Genomic DNA, 17,135 nt, shown 5'->3' with positions numbered 1-17,135 from the left:
ATTTAAAAAACAAAAAAAAACGCACAAGACTTTATCTCTTTAACCACTTGGTCTTGTGTGTTTGGTTGTTGTGTTTTTTTTTTTTCTTTTTAAATGGAAAACATGTTATACTTCCTCCGTGCAGTTGGTTTTGCACAGAGCAGCCCAGATCCTCCTCTTCTCGGCTCCAACTTTGCTGCTCCTGGCTCCTCCCTCCTATTGAGTGCCCCCCACAGTCAACAGCTTCCTATGGGGGCACTGAAGCCGAGTCGGAGCACTATGTATTCATTCAGACACAGAGCCCCAACTCCCCTGATTGGCTGGCTGACTGACTTTGACAGCCGAAAGAGCCAATCAGGAGGAGACTCCCAGACGGCTTAGACATTCGTAGACATTGCTGGAGAAAAATGGGGCTCAGGTAAGTAATTGGGTGGCTGCTACATACAAGGTTTTTTTTTGTTTTTTATCTTGATGCGTGAAGTTAAAAATAAAATAAAACATGCAACCGTACCAACTGCCTGCTAGAGCGTTTGTGTAGCGTTACCATAGCCTTAAATGAGAGGCGTTGAAAGGCTCCTGACTTCATGTTTTGATAGTGTGAACAGCATTACGTGCTGTCCATTGTATAATTAACACCTCTCAAAACCCTGCTGTGTGAACTTGGCCTAACCCTACTCAAGAAACATTTTTTAATACTTCCTAAAGTGTGTGTGTGTGTGTGTGTGTGTGTGTGTGTGTGTGTGTGTGTATTGTGACACGTCGAGGTATCTACGCTCGGTGGTAGTGCTAAAGCAGTGGGTTTACTCCATGCCAGCTATAGTTTTCAGGGCTTTCCTGCCCACTTTTATTCAAAAGAAAGTAAAAAATTCACACAGATATGTTATCCCACGCAGGGGGTTCTCACCATCACTGCAAAAACATAAAGTTCAGCTTCATGCCCTCTTGTGGCAGCTTTACTGCCCTAAGTGTCTTTTCAGGGTTCCTCCTGAACGTTGGTGCCTTTGTGGTTCTCCTGAGCGTGAAACGCATCCCAGTGTTTATGCACAGATGCAGCACCTCAGTTCTGCATCTTCCTTATAGCTTCCTTGCTGTTCTTGTCCCTCTTGGACTTTCTGAGGCTTGGGCCTTCCTCTGTCCCGACCTGGACACCATGGTACATAACAGCGCCTCTCGCAGCTTCTTTCACACACTGACCACCTCGGGTGGATAGGGCGGGGGGCTCTGAGCTCTTTCTGGCTTTCATATGAATGCAGTTCACACCTGTATCAATGTGCTTGCTTCTTACAAAATCGTAAATGACCATTTTACTGCGTGGCTTTGGGTCACCCTGCCACAATATATAATCGAGAATGTGGTTTCCCAATGCAGACCTGTGTTCATAAACTAAATACTGTTACTTTTGTTTGTATAAATTGCCTTCGCAATTTTTTTATTTATTTTTTGTTAGATAGGTGATCAACATTTTAATTTGTTTTCATTAAGGTATTATGCACTGGAAGTCGCATATTTCAAGTCTTCTCTTGACCGAAAATTGCTGGAACTTTTGTGGAATAAGTACTGGGTGAATACACTGAGCTCCTCCAGTCTTCTAACTGTAAGTATCCATCGTGGTATATTCATTGTGAGTCATTAACCACTTAAGGACCGGACCAATATGCTGCTACATGACCCAAGGGGTTTTTGCAATTCAGCACTGCGTCGCTTTAACAGACAATTGCGCGGTCGTGCGACGTGGCTCCCAAACAAAATTGGCGTCCTTTTTTCCCCACAAATAGAGCTTTCTTTTGGTGGTATTTGATCACCTCTGCGGTTTTTATTTTTTGCGCTATAAACAAAAATAGAGCGACAATTTTGAAAAAAATGCAATATTTTTTACTTTTTGCTATAATAAATATCCCCCAAAAACACATATATAAAAAAAAAATGTCCTCAGTTTAGGCCGATACGTATTCTTCTACCTATTTTTGGTAAAAAAAATCGCAATAAGCGTTTATTGATTGGTTTGCGCAAAATTTATAGCGTTTACAAAATAGGGGATAGATTTATTGCATTTTTATTAATTAATTTTTTTTTACTACTAATGGCGGCGATCAGCGATTTTTTTTTTTTTTTTTTTTTTTTTTTTTTTTATTATTTATTTTTTTTTCTCGTGACTGCGACATTATGGCGGACAATTTTGACACATTTTTGGGACCATTGTCATTTTCACAGCAAAAAATGCATTTAAATTGCATTGTTTATTGTGATAATGACAGTTGCAGTTTGGGAGTTAACCACAGGGGGCGCTGTAGGATTTAGTGTTCACCTAGTGCAGTGTTTCCCAACTCCAGTCCTCAAGGCACACCAACAGGGTCATGTTTTCAGGCTTTCCATTATTTTGCACAGGTGATTTGATCAGTTTCACTGCCTTAGTAATTACCACAGCCGTTTCATCTGAGGGAAATCCTGAAAACATGACCTGTTGGTGTGCCTTGAGGACTGGAGTTGGGAAACACTGACCTAGTGTGTGTTTACAACTGTAGGGGGGTGTGGCTGTAGGAATGACGTCATCGATCGAGTCTCCACTATAAAAGGGATCACTCGATCGATGCAGCCGCCATAGTGAAGCACGGGGAAGCCGTGTTTACACACGGCTCTCCCCGTTCTTCAGCTCCGGGGAGCGATCGCGACGGAGCGGCTATAAACGAATAGCCGCGCCGTCGTCCCGGATCGCTCCCCGAGGGAATCCGACCGCTGCATGTTGCGGGGGGGGGGGGGTCAGACCCCCCACCCGCTAGAAGGCAGGGACATACAGGTACGCCAATGTGCCTGTACGTGCCATTCTGCCGACGTGTATATATACATGCGGCGGTCGGGAAAGGGTTAAAGAAGTAGTAAACATTTCTTATATTGCAGCTTACCAATTCTTCGATGTGATGGCTGCGTTAGTTTCCCTTTTTAGGGTTTCTTGCCTCTATTTTCATCTGGTGGTTCATCCAGTAAGTCTGTTGTTTTTTCAAAAGAGCAAGCTCTTTTCTTGATGCATCACTTTACAGGACTGAGACAAATTACCACTGACAGGGGGTGCATACAACGATCCGCTTTTATTTATGGAAAACCTTTATCCCAAAAGGAATAAATATTGCTGTAACTGATTATAAAGTGTGAGCTGAAGTTTGGCTTCAGTTTGTTGGTGCATTTAAGTCTGCTAGCTGATCTAACGCTCCCCTCCCCTCAGATTAACAATGCCCCTGTGCTCCTTCATCCAGAGTGAGGGCACTCTAATAGTGTGTTACTGGCCAGATCACCAGATTAAAAAGGGCGGAGGGGGGCAAAAAACAACTGTTGCAGCCAACACATCCAATGAGCTGCAATACATTCACATTTCTTGCAAAAATGTCGTTCTCCTTTCCTGCATCAGAGTAGGTTGAGAGAAGATGACGACTTCCACACACGCAGAGGATGGGGGGGGGGGGGGGGCACCATATTGTACAGAAGTATTGTAGTTTAACTGCTTACTAATAAGTGTACTTGCATACCCGGCCTCACTTTTTCCATTGGGTCACATATATCACTGACGGCTCCGGGTCTCTTACTAACAATCGTGAGTTGGGAGGATCGGCTCGTGATTCCGATTGGCTATCGCAATGATCAGTAACTGTACAACCTGTCCCTGTACTCTTTGTCCTCTTGGATTGAGAAGGGGTATTTTATAAGGCATGGGGCAAAACATTTTGGATCATATGTGTATGGCAACCTATCGGCTTGTTCGGCGACTGAACAAGCAGAAGTTTAGAAGTTTTAGTAAATATGCATCTGGCAGATTATGAAAGGCTTACCTGAAAACAAAGCCCTCCAGCGGCGCGCTGTTACCACCGAAAGGGCTGCCATATTTACCCAGTCTTCCTTCAAGGTTCGCGGGCTACAGCAGTTTGACTGGACGCGCCACAAGCACGTCACTCTCGCGCCACAAGCACGTCACTCTCGCGCCACAAGCACGTCACTCTCGCGCCACAAGCACGTCACTCTCGCGCCACAAGCACGTCACTCTCGCGCCACAAGCACGTCACTATGGACTGCACACCGTCCATAGAGGGCGCAGTGCGCATGCGCTGGTAACATTAAATAGTAATATATATAGTATATATAGTAAATATCCCCTAAATGGTGCATTTTTGGGAGATCTTTGCTGTACCTACCGGTAAGCCTTATAGGTGGTTATTCACTGTTCCATTATAGCTGTTCGTATGCAAAACCTGCTGTAATTTAATCCAAATAGTTTTACCTTGTCTGAGTTTTAGTTTCTGCAGAAGGCTTTTACACTGAGATGCTATCATTGTTTTAGCCAAAGAGTGGAGGGAGGAAGTACGTCTCCCCAGACACACATGTATGTTCTCATAGTAGAGGTTTTCACTGCATTTCATTTTGCACAGGCAGGTCATCTGCTCACTGTTGCAGCTAACTATTATTGACCTTGGTTGTAACTTGAAGCAATGATTGTTGTTGCCGTAATTTAGTCCTGATGCAACATTTAGTACATCTGGCAAAAGACACAAATGTGGTTCTCTCTATATTCGTTGTTGGGAAGGGTAGTAGAGGATGGTGCCATCATTTCATTAGATGGGAAACCTTCCTATATGCTCGATGCTGAACATTTTCTTGCTCTTCTCTTTTGTTTTCTAAAAAAAAAAAAAGTTTGTATTTACACAAGACCCTTTTATGTGTCTGCCAGATCATCTTACCATAATTGCATATACATATATCTTGTCACTTCTAGAAACGGATACAAATTATTCCATCTGGGTCAGTGCAGACACTGTTTTTGTGAATAGGGCTGTCATTCTTGTGGCATTATTTCTCTGAGGTCGGTGTGTAGTCCCAGCATGCCATGAAAAAGTATTCATACCACTTGAAATTTTCCAAATTTTGTCATGTTACAACCAAAAACATGTATTTTTAACTACTTGCCGACCAGCCGCCGCAGTTATTCGGCGGCAGGTCGGCTCCCCTGCACGAGATCACGTAGATCTACGTCATCTCGCAAATCAGCCAATAGGGGCGCATGCGTGACACCGGAGGCGCCTGCCCCTGGTCCCGGCGGGTGAGATCACTCGTTACAGAGCGAGTACCGGAAGCTGTGTGTGTAACTGTCCTGTCAGGGGGAGAAATGACGGATCATCTGTTCATACAATGTATGAACAGCGACCAGTCATTTCCCCTAGTCGGTCCCACCCCCCCTTCAGTTAGAACACAAACCCTTCCTCGCCCCCTAGTGTTAACCCCTTCCCTGCCAGTGGCATTTTTATAGTAATCAATGCATTTTTATAGCACTGATCGCTATAAAAATGCCAATGGTCCCAAAAATGTGTCCAAAGAGTCCGCCATAAGGTCGCAGTACCGATAAAAATCGCTGATCGCCGCCATTACTAGTAAAAACATTTTTTTTATAAAAATGACATAACTATCCTCTCTTTTGTAGACGCTATAACTTTTGCGCAAACCAATCAATAAACGCTTATTGCGATTTTTTTTTTTTTTTTTTTTTTTTTTTACGAAAAATATGTAGAATCCGTATCGGCCTAAACTGAGGAAAAATATTTTTTTTTTTATATATTTTTGAGGATATTTATTCCACCAAAAAGTAAAACATTTTTTTTTCAAAATTGTCGCTCTATTTTTGTTTATAGCGCAAAAAATAAAAACCGCAGAGGTGATCAAATGCCACCAAAAGAAAGCTCTATTTGTGGGGGAAAAAAAAGAACACCAATTTTGTTTGGGAGCCACGTCGCACGACCGCGCAATTGTCCGTTAAAGCAACGCAGTGCCGAATCGCAAAAAGTGGCCCAGTCATCGACCAACAATATGGTCCAAATTTTTTTTTTTTTACAAATATGTGAAAGGTGTGGTGTGTATTTGTATTCAGCCTCCCCGAGTCAATACTTTGTAAAACCATCTTTTACTGCAATTACAGCTGCAAGTCTTTTTGGGGATGTCTCTACCAGCTTTGCACATCTAGAGTGACATTTTTGCCTGTCCTTTGCAAAATCGCTCAAGCTCTGTCAGATTGGATGGAAAGCATCTGTGAACAGCAATTTTCACGTCTTGCCACAGATTCTCAATTGGATTTCGTTTTTGACTTTGATCCCCCGCCCCAGTCTTGCGTCTTTTGCAGACTCTTACAACTTTTCTTCCAACATTGCCCTGTATTTGGCTCCATCCATCTTCCTATAAACTCTAACCAGCTTCCCTGTCCCTGCTGAGGAAAAGCATCCCCACAACATGATGCTGCCACCACCATGTTTCACGGTGGGGATGATGTGTCCAGGGTGATATGCAGTGTTGGTTTTCCGCCACACGTAGCGTTTTGCTTTTAGGCCAAAAAGTACAATTTTGGTCTCGTCTGACCAGAGCACCTTTTTCCACGTTTTGCGGTGTCCCCCACATGGCTTCTCGCAAAATGAAAACGGGAATTCTTATGGCTTTCTTCTTGCCACTCTTCCAGATTTGTGGAGTGCACAACGAATAGTTGTCCTGTGGACAGATTCTCCCACCCGAGTTGTGGATCTCTGCAGCTCCTCCAGAGTTTCCATGGGCCTCTTGACTGCTTCTCTGATTAATGCTATTCTTGCCCGGCCTGTCAGTTTAGGTGGACGGCCATGTCTTGGTAGGTTTGCAGTTGTGCCATACTCTTTCCATTTTTGGATGATGGATTAAACCTTCCTTTGTGAGATGTTGAAAGCTTAGGATAGTGTGTGTGTGTGTGTGTGTGTGTGTTTGTTTGTTTGTTTGTTTGTTTTTTATAACCTTACCCTGCTTTAACAACTTTATCCCTGACCTGTCTGGTGTGTCCCTTGGCCTTCATTTGTTCACTAAGGTTTTCTAACAAACCTCTGAGGGCTTCACAGAACAGCTGTATTTATACTGAGATTAAATTACACACAGATGGACTCCATTTACTAATTAGGTGACTTCTGAAGGCAATTGGTTCCATTAGATTTTAGTTAGGGGTATCAGAGTAAAGGGGGCTGAATACAAATGCACGCCACACTTTTTACATATGTATTTGGAAAACCATTTATCACTTTCCTTCCACTTCAAAATTATGTGCCAGTCTATCACATATTTTTTTTTTTTTAATTTAACGAGGTATGAATACTTTTTCAAGGCACTGTAGTAATGGTGTGCCACAGAAGGAATGATAGGAAAGCTAAAGGAAGTGTACAAATCAACATGGGTTGATTTACTAAAATTGGAGAGTGCAAAATCTGGTGCAACTGTACATGGTAGCCAATCGGCCTCAAACTTCATCTTGTTCAATTTTTAAGCTTTGTCAATAAAACCTGGACGCTGATTGTTTTTTTATGAAGAGCTGCGCCAGATTTTGCACTCTCTAGTTTTACTAAATCATCCCCACTTTGTTCCAGGATGGTACTTTTATGCAAACTGATAACAATGTCATTCTTTCTGTTCTGCCACCAAAAAGTGTGTATAATGGGGGTGTATGCTTCACAATGTGTTGTCTTGTATGTGTAGCAAGGCAATCTGTCTGTTCAATGCCGCTCTAATCAAATCTACATATTTATACAAATTGAAAGTTTGTCATTTTCTGGAGTAGATTACATTTGCCCAATTCCAGAATGTCCTTGTATGTAGTAATATCGGCCACCTCCTGTACCCCCTTCTATTGATCTGTGTTCTCCCTCAGGCTTTTGTAGTTCCAACACTTTGGCAGAGAGATCTTGAGATCAACCCTTGCTATATTATCACTTCAACTTCAGCATGTTCCCCACGTATCTCTCACACACACACACACTGTAATGTGAGGTGAACATAAACCAATTATGAGCAGGGCAGTAAAAAAAAAACACACTAGAGCATGGATATGCAGTTAGTGGACCTCCAGCTGTTGCAAAACTACAAGTCCCATCATGCCTCTGGGAGTCATTCTTGTGGCTGTCAGTCTTGCTATTCCCTTAATGGGACTTGTAGTTCTGCAACAGCCAGGGGCGGACTGACCATTGAGTCACTCGGGCACTGCCCGAGGGCCCCATGCCACTAGGGGGCCCCATCCGGGTTGCCAGGCTCAGTAAAACCAGGGACAGTATGTAAAAATCTGTGTTTATTTTAGATCTGTCCCTGATATGTCCGAAAATGACATGCTTTTAATGTGAATATCCCAAGATTTTAGCTGCCCGCCTCTGCACTACCTCCTGGCGTGGTGGCCATCTGTAAGCCAGAGGGGCCCCATAATCTTCTATTGCCCGGGGGCCCCATGAGTTGTCAGTCCGCCCCTGGCAACAGCTGCAGGTCCGCTAATGGCATAGCTCTGCTGTAGAGCTTCTCTTGGTTCTGATTTGAATATTTGTGTTTGCTTAATTTTTTTTCACTTTTCTAAACCAGAGTGATTTGACTTTTAAAACCAATGGACACCGTTAAAATGGCAAAGGTATACCAGTAAAAAGTCTTGAAAAAGTGTCTAACTCCACCTTATGCAACAAGTTGCGTGTTAGGGCTGGCACACGCAACACAGCGGGGGAGATCGCTGTATCAACATCACTTGTGTTAGTACAGCGATCTGTCCGGGTTTTTTTATTTTTTCTCATTCAGCTCCCTGGATTGAATAAAGAGAAAAAAACTTGGTGTGTGCCAGGCATTACACCTGTAGTTAGGATGTACCATGTTGCTACCCTTCCACCCCTCAGATCTGTGAATGCATGAAATACTTGCCTTCCTTCGGGGGTAGTTCTAAATGGAATTCAGAGCAATAATCGCCACACTCATAGTCTGTCAACACTTCCTCTAGCTTTCCAACTGAAAGCCTGTACCTTGCTACAGGCTGGGAGCTGGAGATAGATTATTTTACTGAGATTTTATTAAAGGTGTGTGGTTTTTTTTTTTTTTTTTTAGTTTTTTTTTCCCCAAGAAAGTAAAGCGGTGCAGAAACAAAATATACACTTAACCACTTCTCTACCGTCTGCCGTCAACTGACGGCGGGAGGAAGAGCCTGTTCTGGCCGGATGTCATATGACGTTGCGCCTTGGAAAGCAACTAGGGGGCGCCGGCGCGTCACTGGGAACCCAATGCGCGTGCCTGGCGGCCACGATTGCCCAGTAACTGAGCAGGACCATGAATTTGTGTGTGTAAACGCACAGATTCACGTCCTGTCAGGGAGTGGAGACCGATGGTGTGTCCCTTGTACATAGGGGCACCGATCGGTCCCCTCCCCCCACAGTAAGAATCGCTCCATAGGGAACACATTAACCCCTTGATCGCCCCCTAGTGTTAACCCCTTCCCTGCCAGTCATATTTATACAGTAATCAATGCATTTTTATAGCAGGGATCGATGTATAAATGTGGTCCCAAAAATGTGTCCGCCGCAATATCGCAGTCACAATAAAAATCGCTGATCGCCGCCATTACTGGTATAAAAATGCTATAAATCCATGCCCTGTTTTGTAGCCGCTATAACTTTTGCGCAAACGAATCAATATACGCTTAGAGTGTGTGTGTGTGTGTGTGTGTGTGTGTGTGTGTGGTTTTTGGTTAAAAAAAAAAACAAAAAAAAAATTTAGAATACGTATCGGCCAAAACTGAGGAAAAAATTTGTTTAAAAAAAGAAATTATATTTATTATAGCAAAAAGTAAAATCTATAATATTTTTTTTCTTCAAACTTGTCCCTCTTTTGTTTATAGCGCAAGAAAAAAAAAAAAAAACTATGTAGCATACAAACGGTTGGATTTTCCGACCAACAGTCTGTCCTCACAATTTCCGTCGGAAAATCCGATCGTGTGTACTACGAGGCTTAACTTTAGCTTGTTTAATTTAACTTTGTCGATAAGATCTAGAAGCTGATTGGTTACCATACACAGCTGCGCCAGATTATGTGTGCACCAATTTTAATAAATCTCCCTTCATTGGTCAGTTTGGTAGATTATTTTTTTTTGTGCTATTGAGAATTCACAGAAAGTTTAGGTGCAAAATAATGTTGTCCTGTATGTGCCTAGACTAGTCACTAATCGGTTTTAGTGACAGGTATTGTGTTCTGTAAACTGTAAAAAAAAATCGGGAAAGTTCCAGCTTCCCTATAGATTAAACATTCTATGCATTGTATGTGTGTTTATGGGCCAGTAGCTCCGTGTCCCAGCCGTAAGGGCTGGTAAACACTGCTAATCCCTTTCTGGTCTCCTGCATACCCCTCTTACTGTTCTGCATTGCACAGTCTTGTTATGTGCAGGCAAACCAAACAAAATTAGAGATTTACCAAAGGCAAATGGCCTGCTAATACCTCCAGGAGGGGCAGCAGTATTAGGACTTGTTTATCGAGGCTGTTGTGGTCATTGCAAATAGTTGTAGGCTTGCAGAGTGATTGGATCAAATATCTTGCTCAGAGTGATACTTGTTAAATAGTGTGTGTTTAGCTATGCTTTCTAACACTCGCTCCTAATGTGCGCTAATGTCTGTGTAAACATGCTGCGGCTACCAAACATGTATAACCTGTGACTCCCATCTTTTGTTGTGCACATATAGGCCCAGATTCTCAAAGGAGATACGACGGCGTATCTCCAGATACGCCGTCGTATCTCTGAGTCTGAGCCGTCGTATCTATGCGCCTGATTCTTAGAATCAGTTACGCATAGATTTGTATTAGATCCGACCGGCGTAAGTCTCTTACGCCGTCTGATCTTAACTGTATATTTACGCTGGCCGCTAGGGGCGTGTATGCTGATTTACGCCTAGAAATATGTAAATCAGCTATACACGCGAATTTACGAACGTACGCCCGGCCGACGCAGTACAGATACGCCATTTATGTTGGCCTTTTTTCCCGGCGTAAAGTTACCCCTGCTATATGAGGCGTACATGCGGCATACCAATGTTAAGTATGGATGTCGTTCCCGCGTCGAATTTTGAAAATTTGACGTCTGCGAATAGGGCTGGGCGTCATTTACGTTCACGTCATTGGCTTCTTGCGGGTTAATTCGGAGCATGCACACTGGGATACTTTCACGGACGGCGCATGCACCGTTTGTAGAAAGCGTCATTTACGTGGGGTCACATAAAATTAACGTAACACGCGCCCACATTTGAATTAGGCGGGCTTACGCCGGCCTATTTACGCTACGCCGCCGCAACGTTCGTTTGAGAATACGGCACTTGCCTGTAAAAGTTGCGGAGGCGTAACGTAAATAGGATACGTTACGCCAGGGGTTGACAAATTTGCTTGGAATCTAGGAGCCAGCTAAAAAAGTTAGGAGCCAGAAAACGCGCCCGTCCCGACGAGCTTGCGCGCAGAAGCGAACACATAGGCGAGCAGCGCCCGCATATGTAAACGGTGTTCAAACCACACATGTGAGGTATCGCCGCGATTGGTAGAGCGAGAGCAATAATTCTAGCCCTAGACCTCCTCTGTAACTCAAAACCTGCAACCTGTAGATTTTTTTTAAACGTCGCCTATGAAGTTTTTAAAGGGTAAAAGTTTGTCGGCATTCCACGAGTGGACGCAATTTTGAAGCGTGACATGTTGGGTATGAATTTACTCGGCGTAACATTATCTTTCATAATATAAAAAAAATGGGGATAACTTTACTGTTGTCTTATTTTTTAATTAAAAAAGAAGTGTAATTTTTTTTCACAAAAAAAGTGCGCTTGTAAGATCGCTGTGCAAATACGGCGTGGCAGAAAGTATTGCAACAATCGCCATTTTATTCTCTAGGGTGTTAGGATAAAAAATATATATAATGTTTGGGGGTTCTAATTAGAGGGAAGAAGATGGCAGTGAAAATAGTGAAAAATGACATTAGAATTGCTGTTTAACCTGTAATGCCTAACTTGTAATACCAACGGCCACCACCCGATGGCGCCAGCTTACACATCTGGTGGTAATAACTTGTAATACCAACAGCTCACCACCAGATGGCGCCAGCTCACTTTTTTGCCCCCCTTCCAAGCCAAGTCGCCAGGACCCTATTTCTAGTCGCAATGGCGACCAGGATTTGTCGAGCCCTGCGTTACGCCCGCACGAAGATACGCCGCTGTACGTGAATCTGGGCCATAATGAATACATTGGGAATACATTTTAAAACTTGTATGGGTAGACCTAAAATGATTATACAATACGTGCAGCACTATGCATTTACAGATGACAAAAGTTGATAAGCATACAATTACAATCCCTCCAAAAAGGTGTGGAAAAGTGCAAACACATAAGAACAAAACCTATAAAATATGTTCATGCAAATGCTTATAAATTTATAAGCACTGGTGCTTGAAAGGTGAGACATGAATTGGGGAAGTCCTCCACCATCACCCCAACTGTGCTAATTGACCATTCCTCAGGGAGGTCAAAATGTTATGGTAAGAGGCTCTATGCCTCTTACCATAACATTTTGACCTCCCTGAGGAATGGTCTATTGGCACAGTTTTAAACCTCCCAGATATAAATCATCATTTGGTTCACTGTTTTTGCACCACTCCTTTCGAATTCATTGTCCATATCTCCTAATGCAACATACATTAACCGCTTCAGCCCCGGACCATTTTGGTGGTCAAAGACCAGGCCACTTTTTGCCATTCGGCACTGCGTCGCTTTAATTAACCATTGCACGGTCGTGCGACGTGGCTCCCAAACAAAATTGACTTTTTTATATCAAGACTGCGACAATATTGCGGACACCGTTTTTTGACACCGTTTTGGGTCCATTGTAATTTTTACAGCGGTCAGTGCTATAAAAATTCACTGATTACTGTAAAAATGACACTGGCAGTGAAGGGGTTAACCACTAGGTGGCGCTGCAGGGATTGTGTTCCCTAGTAAGTGATTCTTACTGTTAGGGGGCGTGGCTACACGTGACACGTCGCTGATGATTATTCCCGATCAAGGGGGGTTGGTCATCAGTGACAGTGTCGCTAGGCAGAATAAGGGAATGCCTTGTTTACAAAGGCATTCCCCTGTTCTGCCCTTGCCGACTGCAGTCGTGGGACGTGCCTGTACCTGTACGCCAATCTGCCTGCCCATGCCATTCTGTTGACGTAAATAGTGGTGCAGCAGTTTGCAAGTGGTTAAAAAGGTAACAAGGCCATCTCATCGTTTGAATAAAATTACTCTTTACTGTTTTACTAAAGTATTGCACTCAAATGAGCATGTCAAATGAATGTTCCAAACCAACCAGATGGCTGCGGTCCATGCCAGTGCACGATAACCTCACATGCTGTGACGTCACCCCTATGTGTTTCGTCATCAGAAGACTGACTGATAGCCAGGAACTAATATTTTAGTAGAATGTCACCAGTTAACATGTTTTTAAGCAGTTGCAGCAAAGATTATTATTTTTCTATTTCTTTTAAAGAGAAAAAAAGATTTAAACCATATAGTTGTCCCAACTCGTCCCAACTCCTGTAACCTTCACTTTGCTGGACCTATTGGTCTGCATGTACAGTCATGGCCAAAAATATTGGCACCACTGCATTTCTGTCAGATAATGCACCACTTCGCCCAGAAAACTGTTGTAATTACAAATGTTTAGCCCTTCCCATGTTTATCTATTTTGTATTGGCACATGTATTGTATTGTACATGACACTAAAATCTGAAACCATTCCATGCAAAACTCCAAAAATGAACTGGACAAGATTATTTTTCACCCTCAATTTTAATATTTATTACACCCTTGGAAAAAATAACTGAAATAGCTACCTATAACCTTCAATGATTTTCTTACGCCACCTCCTTTTGCCAACTTCTCCAGGTCTCTCAGATGTGAAGGGTTCCTTTTCCCAACTGCTGTTTTTTGAATTCTCTCCACAGGTGCTCTATGGGATTTGGCTCTGGACTCATTGCTAACTGTCCAGAGCGACTTAAACCATTTCGAGGTGCTTTTTGATGTGTGTTTTGGGTCATTGTCTTGCTGTGTAAGACCCATGACCTCTGACGGAGACCCATATTTCTTGCATTGTACCCCAGAATTTTTTGGTAACCTTCAGATTTGGTAGCCTTCACATCCAGAAAGATTAGCTACAGTGCCATGGGCTGTAAACCTCTTGACGATGTTGTGCACGGTGGACACAAACATTAGGATCTCTGGAGATCCACTTGTAACCTTGAGACTGTCCATGCTTTTCCATAATTTTTGTTCTCAAATCCTCAGACAATTGTTTACTGTTCTTTCTCTTCTCCATGCCCCTTGTGGCACACAGGGACACACAACAGAAAGGTTGAGTAAATCTTTCACCATTTTAAAGCGGGAGTTCACCCAATTATGATTTTTTTTATGTTTTCCCCTTAGATGGATGCTCGTTTTGTCTAGGGGAATCGGCTAGTTGTTTTAAAATATGATCCGTACTTACCGTTTTCGAGATGCATCTCCTCCGTCGCTTCCGGGTATGGGTCTTCGGGAGCGGGCGTTCCTTCTTGATTGACAGTCTTCCGAGAGGCTTCTGATGGTCGCATCTATCGCGTCACGAGTAGCCGAACGTCGGTGCGGCTCTATACTGCGCCTGCGCACCGACGTTCGGCTTCTTTCGGAAAATCGTGACGCGATGGATGCGACCGTCGGAAGCCTCTCGGAAGACTGTCAATTAAAATAGGAACGCCCAGTCCCGCAGCCCATACCCGGAAGCGGCGGAGAAGATGCATCTCGTAAACGGTAAGTAATGCTCATATTTTAAAACAACTAGCCGATTTCCCTAGACAAAACGAGCATCCATCTAGGGGGAAATAGTGTCATGTGCGGGTGAACCTCCGCTTTAACTGGTAATGTTGTGATTTTTTTTTCTATATCGTTGGCATCTGTTAATTGCAACAGGTGAGTTTAATTGGAAATTACAGGAGTATCACAAACTTGAAATGCAGTTGTGTTTTTTTTGTCATACTAGTATAAACGTGAGCATGCTTAAACATTTGTTACTGCACTTCTTCAGACAGAAAATTGTTGCAATATCTGCTAGAAAAATGCAGGGGTGACAATCTTTTTGGCCATGACTGTAAATTCCGAGAAAGATATTTAAAGCATTTTTTTTTTTTTTTTTCCTACAGCAGTCCTTTAATGCAATAAAATGGGAAATTGGCCATACAAACGTTTTAATATGTAGCGCAACTCCTTGTTCTGTGCTAGAAATTCAGATTAAGCAAGGTGGCCTTTTTATTAGGTTTATATGATTCAAAGGGTTACATTAAGGTATTTAACCAAAAGTTTTTTTTACTATCTTTTGTTGTATGACTACTTATTCCTATGCTCATTCTCTTTTCCAGAATGCTGATTACACAACGGGACAGGTATTTGACTTGTCTGAGAAATTAGAACAATCAGAAGCCCAGCTTGGACGTGGCAGTTTTATGCTGGGATTAGAAACTCACGATAGGAAATCTGAAGACAAACTGGCCAAAGCTACAAGAGACAGGTATTCAGTTATTGAGTGTTTTAAGCAACATCACCTGTACTCAACCTTTGTACCCAATTTTAGGTTATAGTGCATATAGGAGCACCATTTAAAAATGCCACCTAACTTTTTTTTTATTTATTTTTAGATTCTTATAAATTTAGAGGCCCACAGCACCCATGTGAATGAGCCCCAAGACCTCAAGCACAGAGCTTTATTTTTTAACTCAATACAGTTTTTATCCTTTTTAGATTTCAGATTTAGCAGGAATTGTATGAGATATTTTGTGTTTGTGTCCAATAATTTTTAGTGTATTTTTTTTTTATAAAAAAAATATATATTTTGTCTGGGGGTCAGGTAGGCTCTACTGGGCCCCATGATTCTTTCTCCAGTTCACTGATGGCAGGGGCGAGCCGGGAGACGCACCAGAGGGAGGGGCTGTCCCCTCCCGCAATTTATAAGACCGATCAAGCAGCTAAACAGCCGCTATGATTGGTCTTATGGTGCAGGGAATCGCATGCTCTAAGGCTGGATTCACACCTATGCAGTTCTTTTTTTGCAGATTTGCACTACAGTCCATTTAACATGGTTTTCTATGAAACACGTTTTGTAGTGCAAGATGCAAAAAAATGCTGAGATGTGAATCCAGCCTTAAAGAAGATTTCTGTGAATGATGCCTGTAACTGCAAGCGGCATTCAGAAATCACCACTCAAAGACAATGCCGTTGGGCGGGAAGCGGTTAAAAGCCACACCAGGGCTTGGTCATTTACCCCTCAGTGGTAAGGTCCAACTTACGGAGAACTAGTGCTTTGAGGAATGCTGTATAATTAACCTGGACAGGCATTCGTTGTGAATTGCTGAACAGCAAACCAGTGGATATTCTTGTATCTATACAGTGCTGCTTGTGAATTTTTTTTCTTTTCAAACTTAATTGAAGTCGTAATTGAACATTCTATAGAAAGAGGGTGGCAACGAGTGCTGTTAACTGATGAAACTGTATACTGTATATAATACCATCAATTTAGCTGAAATTTTTAGACATAGGACCGATCTATATGATGAACCAGGAAGGAAGTTGGAGAAAGAACCGCCGCAAAAAAAAAAAGTCGTTCCCAGCCTCCTGTGCGACAATTGGCTGCTTAGGCAGTGATGTAGAGGTGGGGGGGGGGGGTTCACATTTAGGAGTTTTAGGCTTTGTGTCTATATATCATTTAATCACTCATCTTCGTTCTTAAATCTAATGATTTTTTTTTTCTTGCTTTTCAGCTGTAAAACAACAATCGAAGCAATCCATGGCTTGATGTCGCAAGTGATTAAGGATAAACTCTTTAATCAAATAAACACTTCATAGGCATTTAACCCTTTGTAAGAATCCTTTATTCTCTGGCTCATTCTCGGCTATTTGTTGTGTTTTTATAAGTTGCTTCTTTTATGCAGAAGCTGTACAATGTTGTCACCAGGTAGCACTTATTTCCCTTGATCTGAAAATGGAAAGCATAGGACCTTTTTTATTGCAACTTTTCAGCAATAACAGCATTGTAACCTTTGTTGCTTTCTGGGTGAATAAAGACACTTTTTAAAATGGTATGAGGTTCTGTGTGTTTTAGCTTGAGGTTGAAATGTAAAATTGATATATTCATTTACACATTGAATTTTAATTACTTCTAGCTTACGCCTAATACTCTGAACTGTCATGAAGTTTGTAAAACTTTGTGAAGATCCCACCCATAAAACAATTATGAAGATTATAAGACCTTGTACATATGACCTTCGGTTTGTAAAAGGGCTGTATATAACAAG

General features: G+C 42.4%; 1 protein-coding gene across 1 annotated transcript in view; it reads left to right on the top strand.

The window, feature by feature from the left end:
• The window catches only part of COPS5 (COP9 signalosome subunit 5), a 30,166-nt gene extending 13,246 nt beyond the window's left edge, over positions 1 to 16,920 (top strand). The window contains exons 6-8 of the mRNA XM_040354360.1: positions 1,462 to 1,573; positions 15,207 to 15,355; positions 16,602 to 16,920. Coding sequence (XP_040210294.1) covers positions 1,462 to 1,573; positions 15,207 to 15,355; positions 16,602 to 16,686 — 346 coding nt within the window. The 3' untranslated portion in view covers positions 16,687 to 16,920. The remainder of the gene's footprint in view (positions 1 to 1,461; positions 1,574 to 15,206; positions 15,356 to 16,601) is intronic.
• The last annotated feature ends 215 nt before the right edge of the window (positions 16,921 to 17,135 follow it).

This window comes from Rana temporaria, chromosome 5 (genome assembly GCF_905171775.1).
Source record: "Rana temporaria chromosome 5, aRanTem1.1, whole genome shotgun sequence".
NCBI lineage: Eukaryota > Metazoa > Chordata > Amphibia > Anura > Ranidae > Rana > Rana temporaria.
This window is presented reverse-complemented; position numbering and strand designations above follow the sequence as displayed.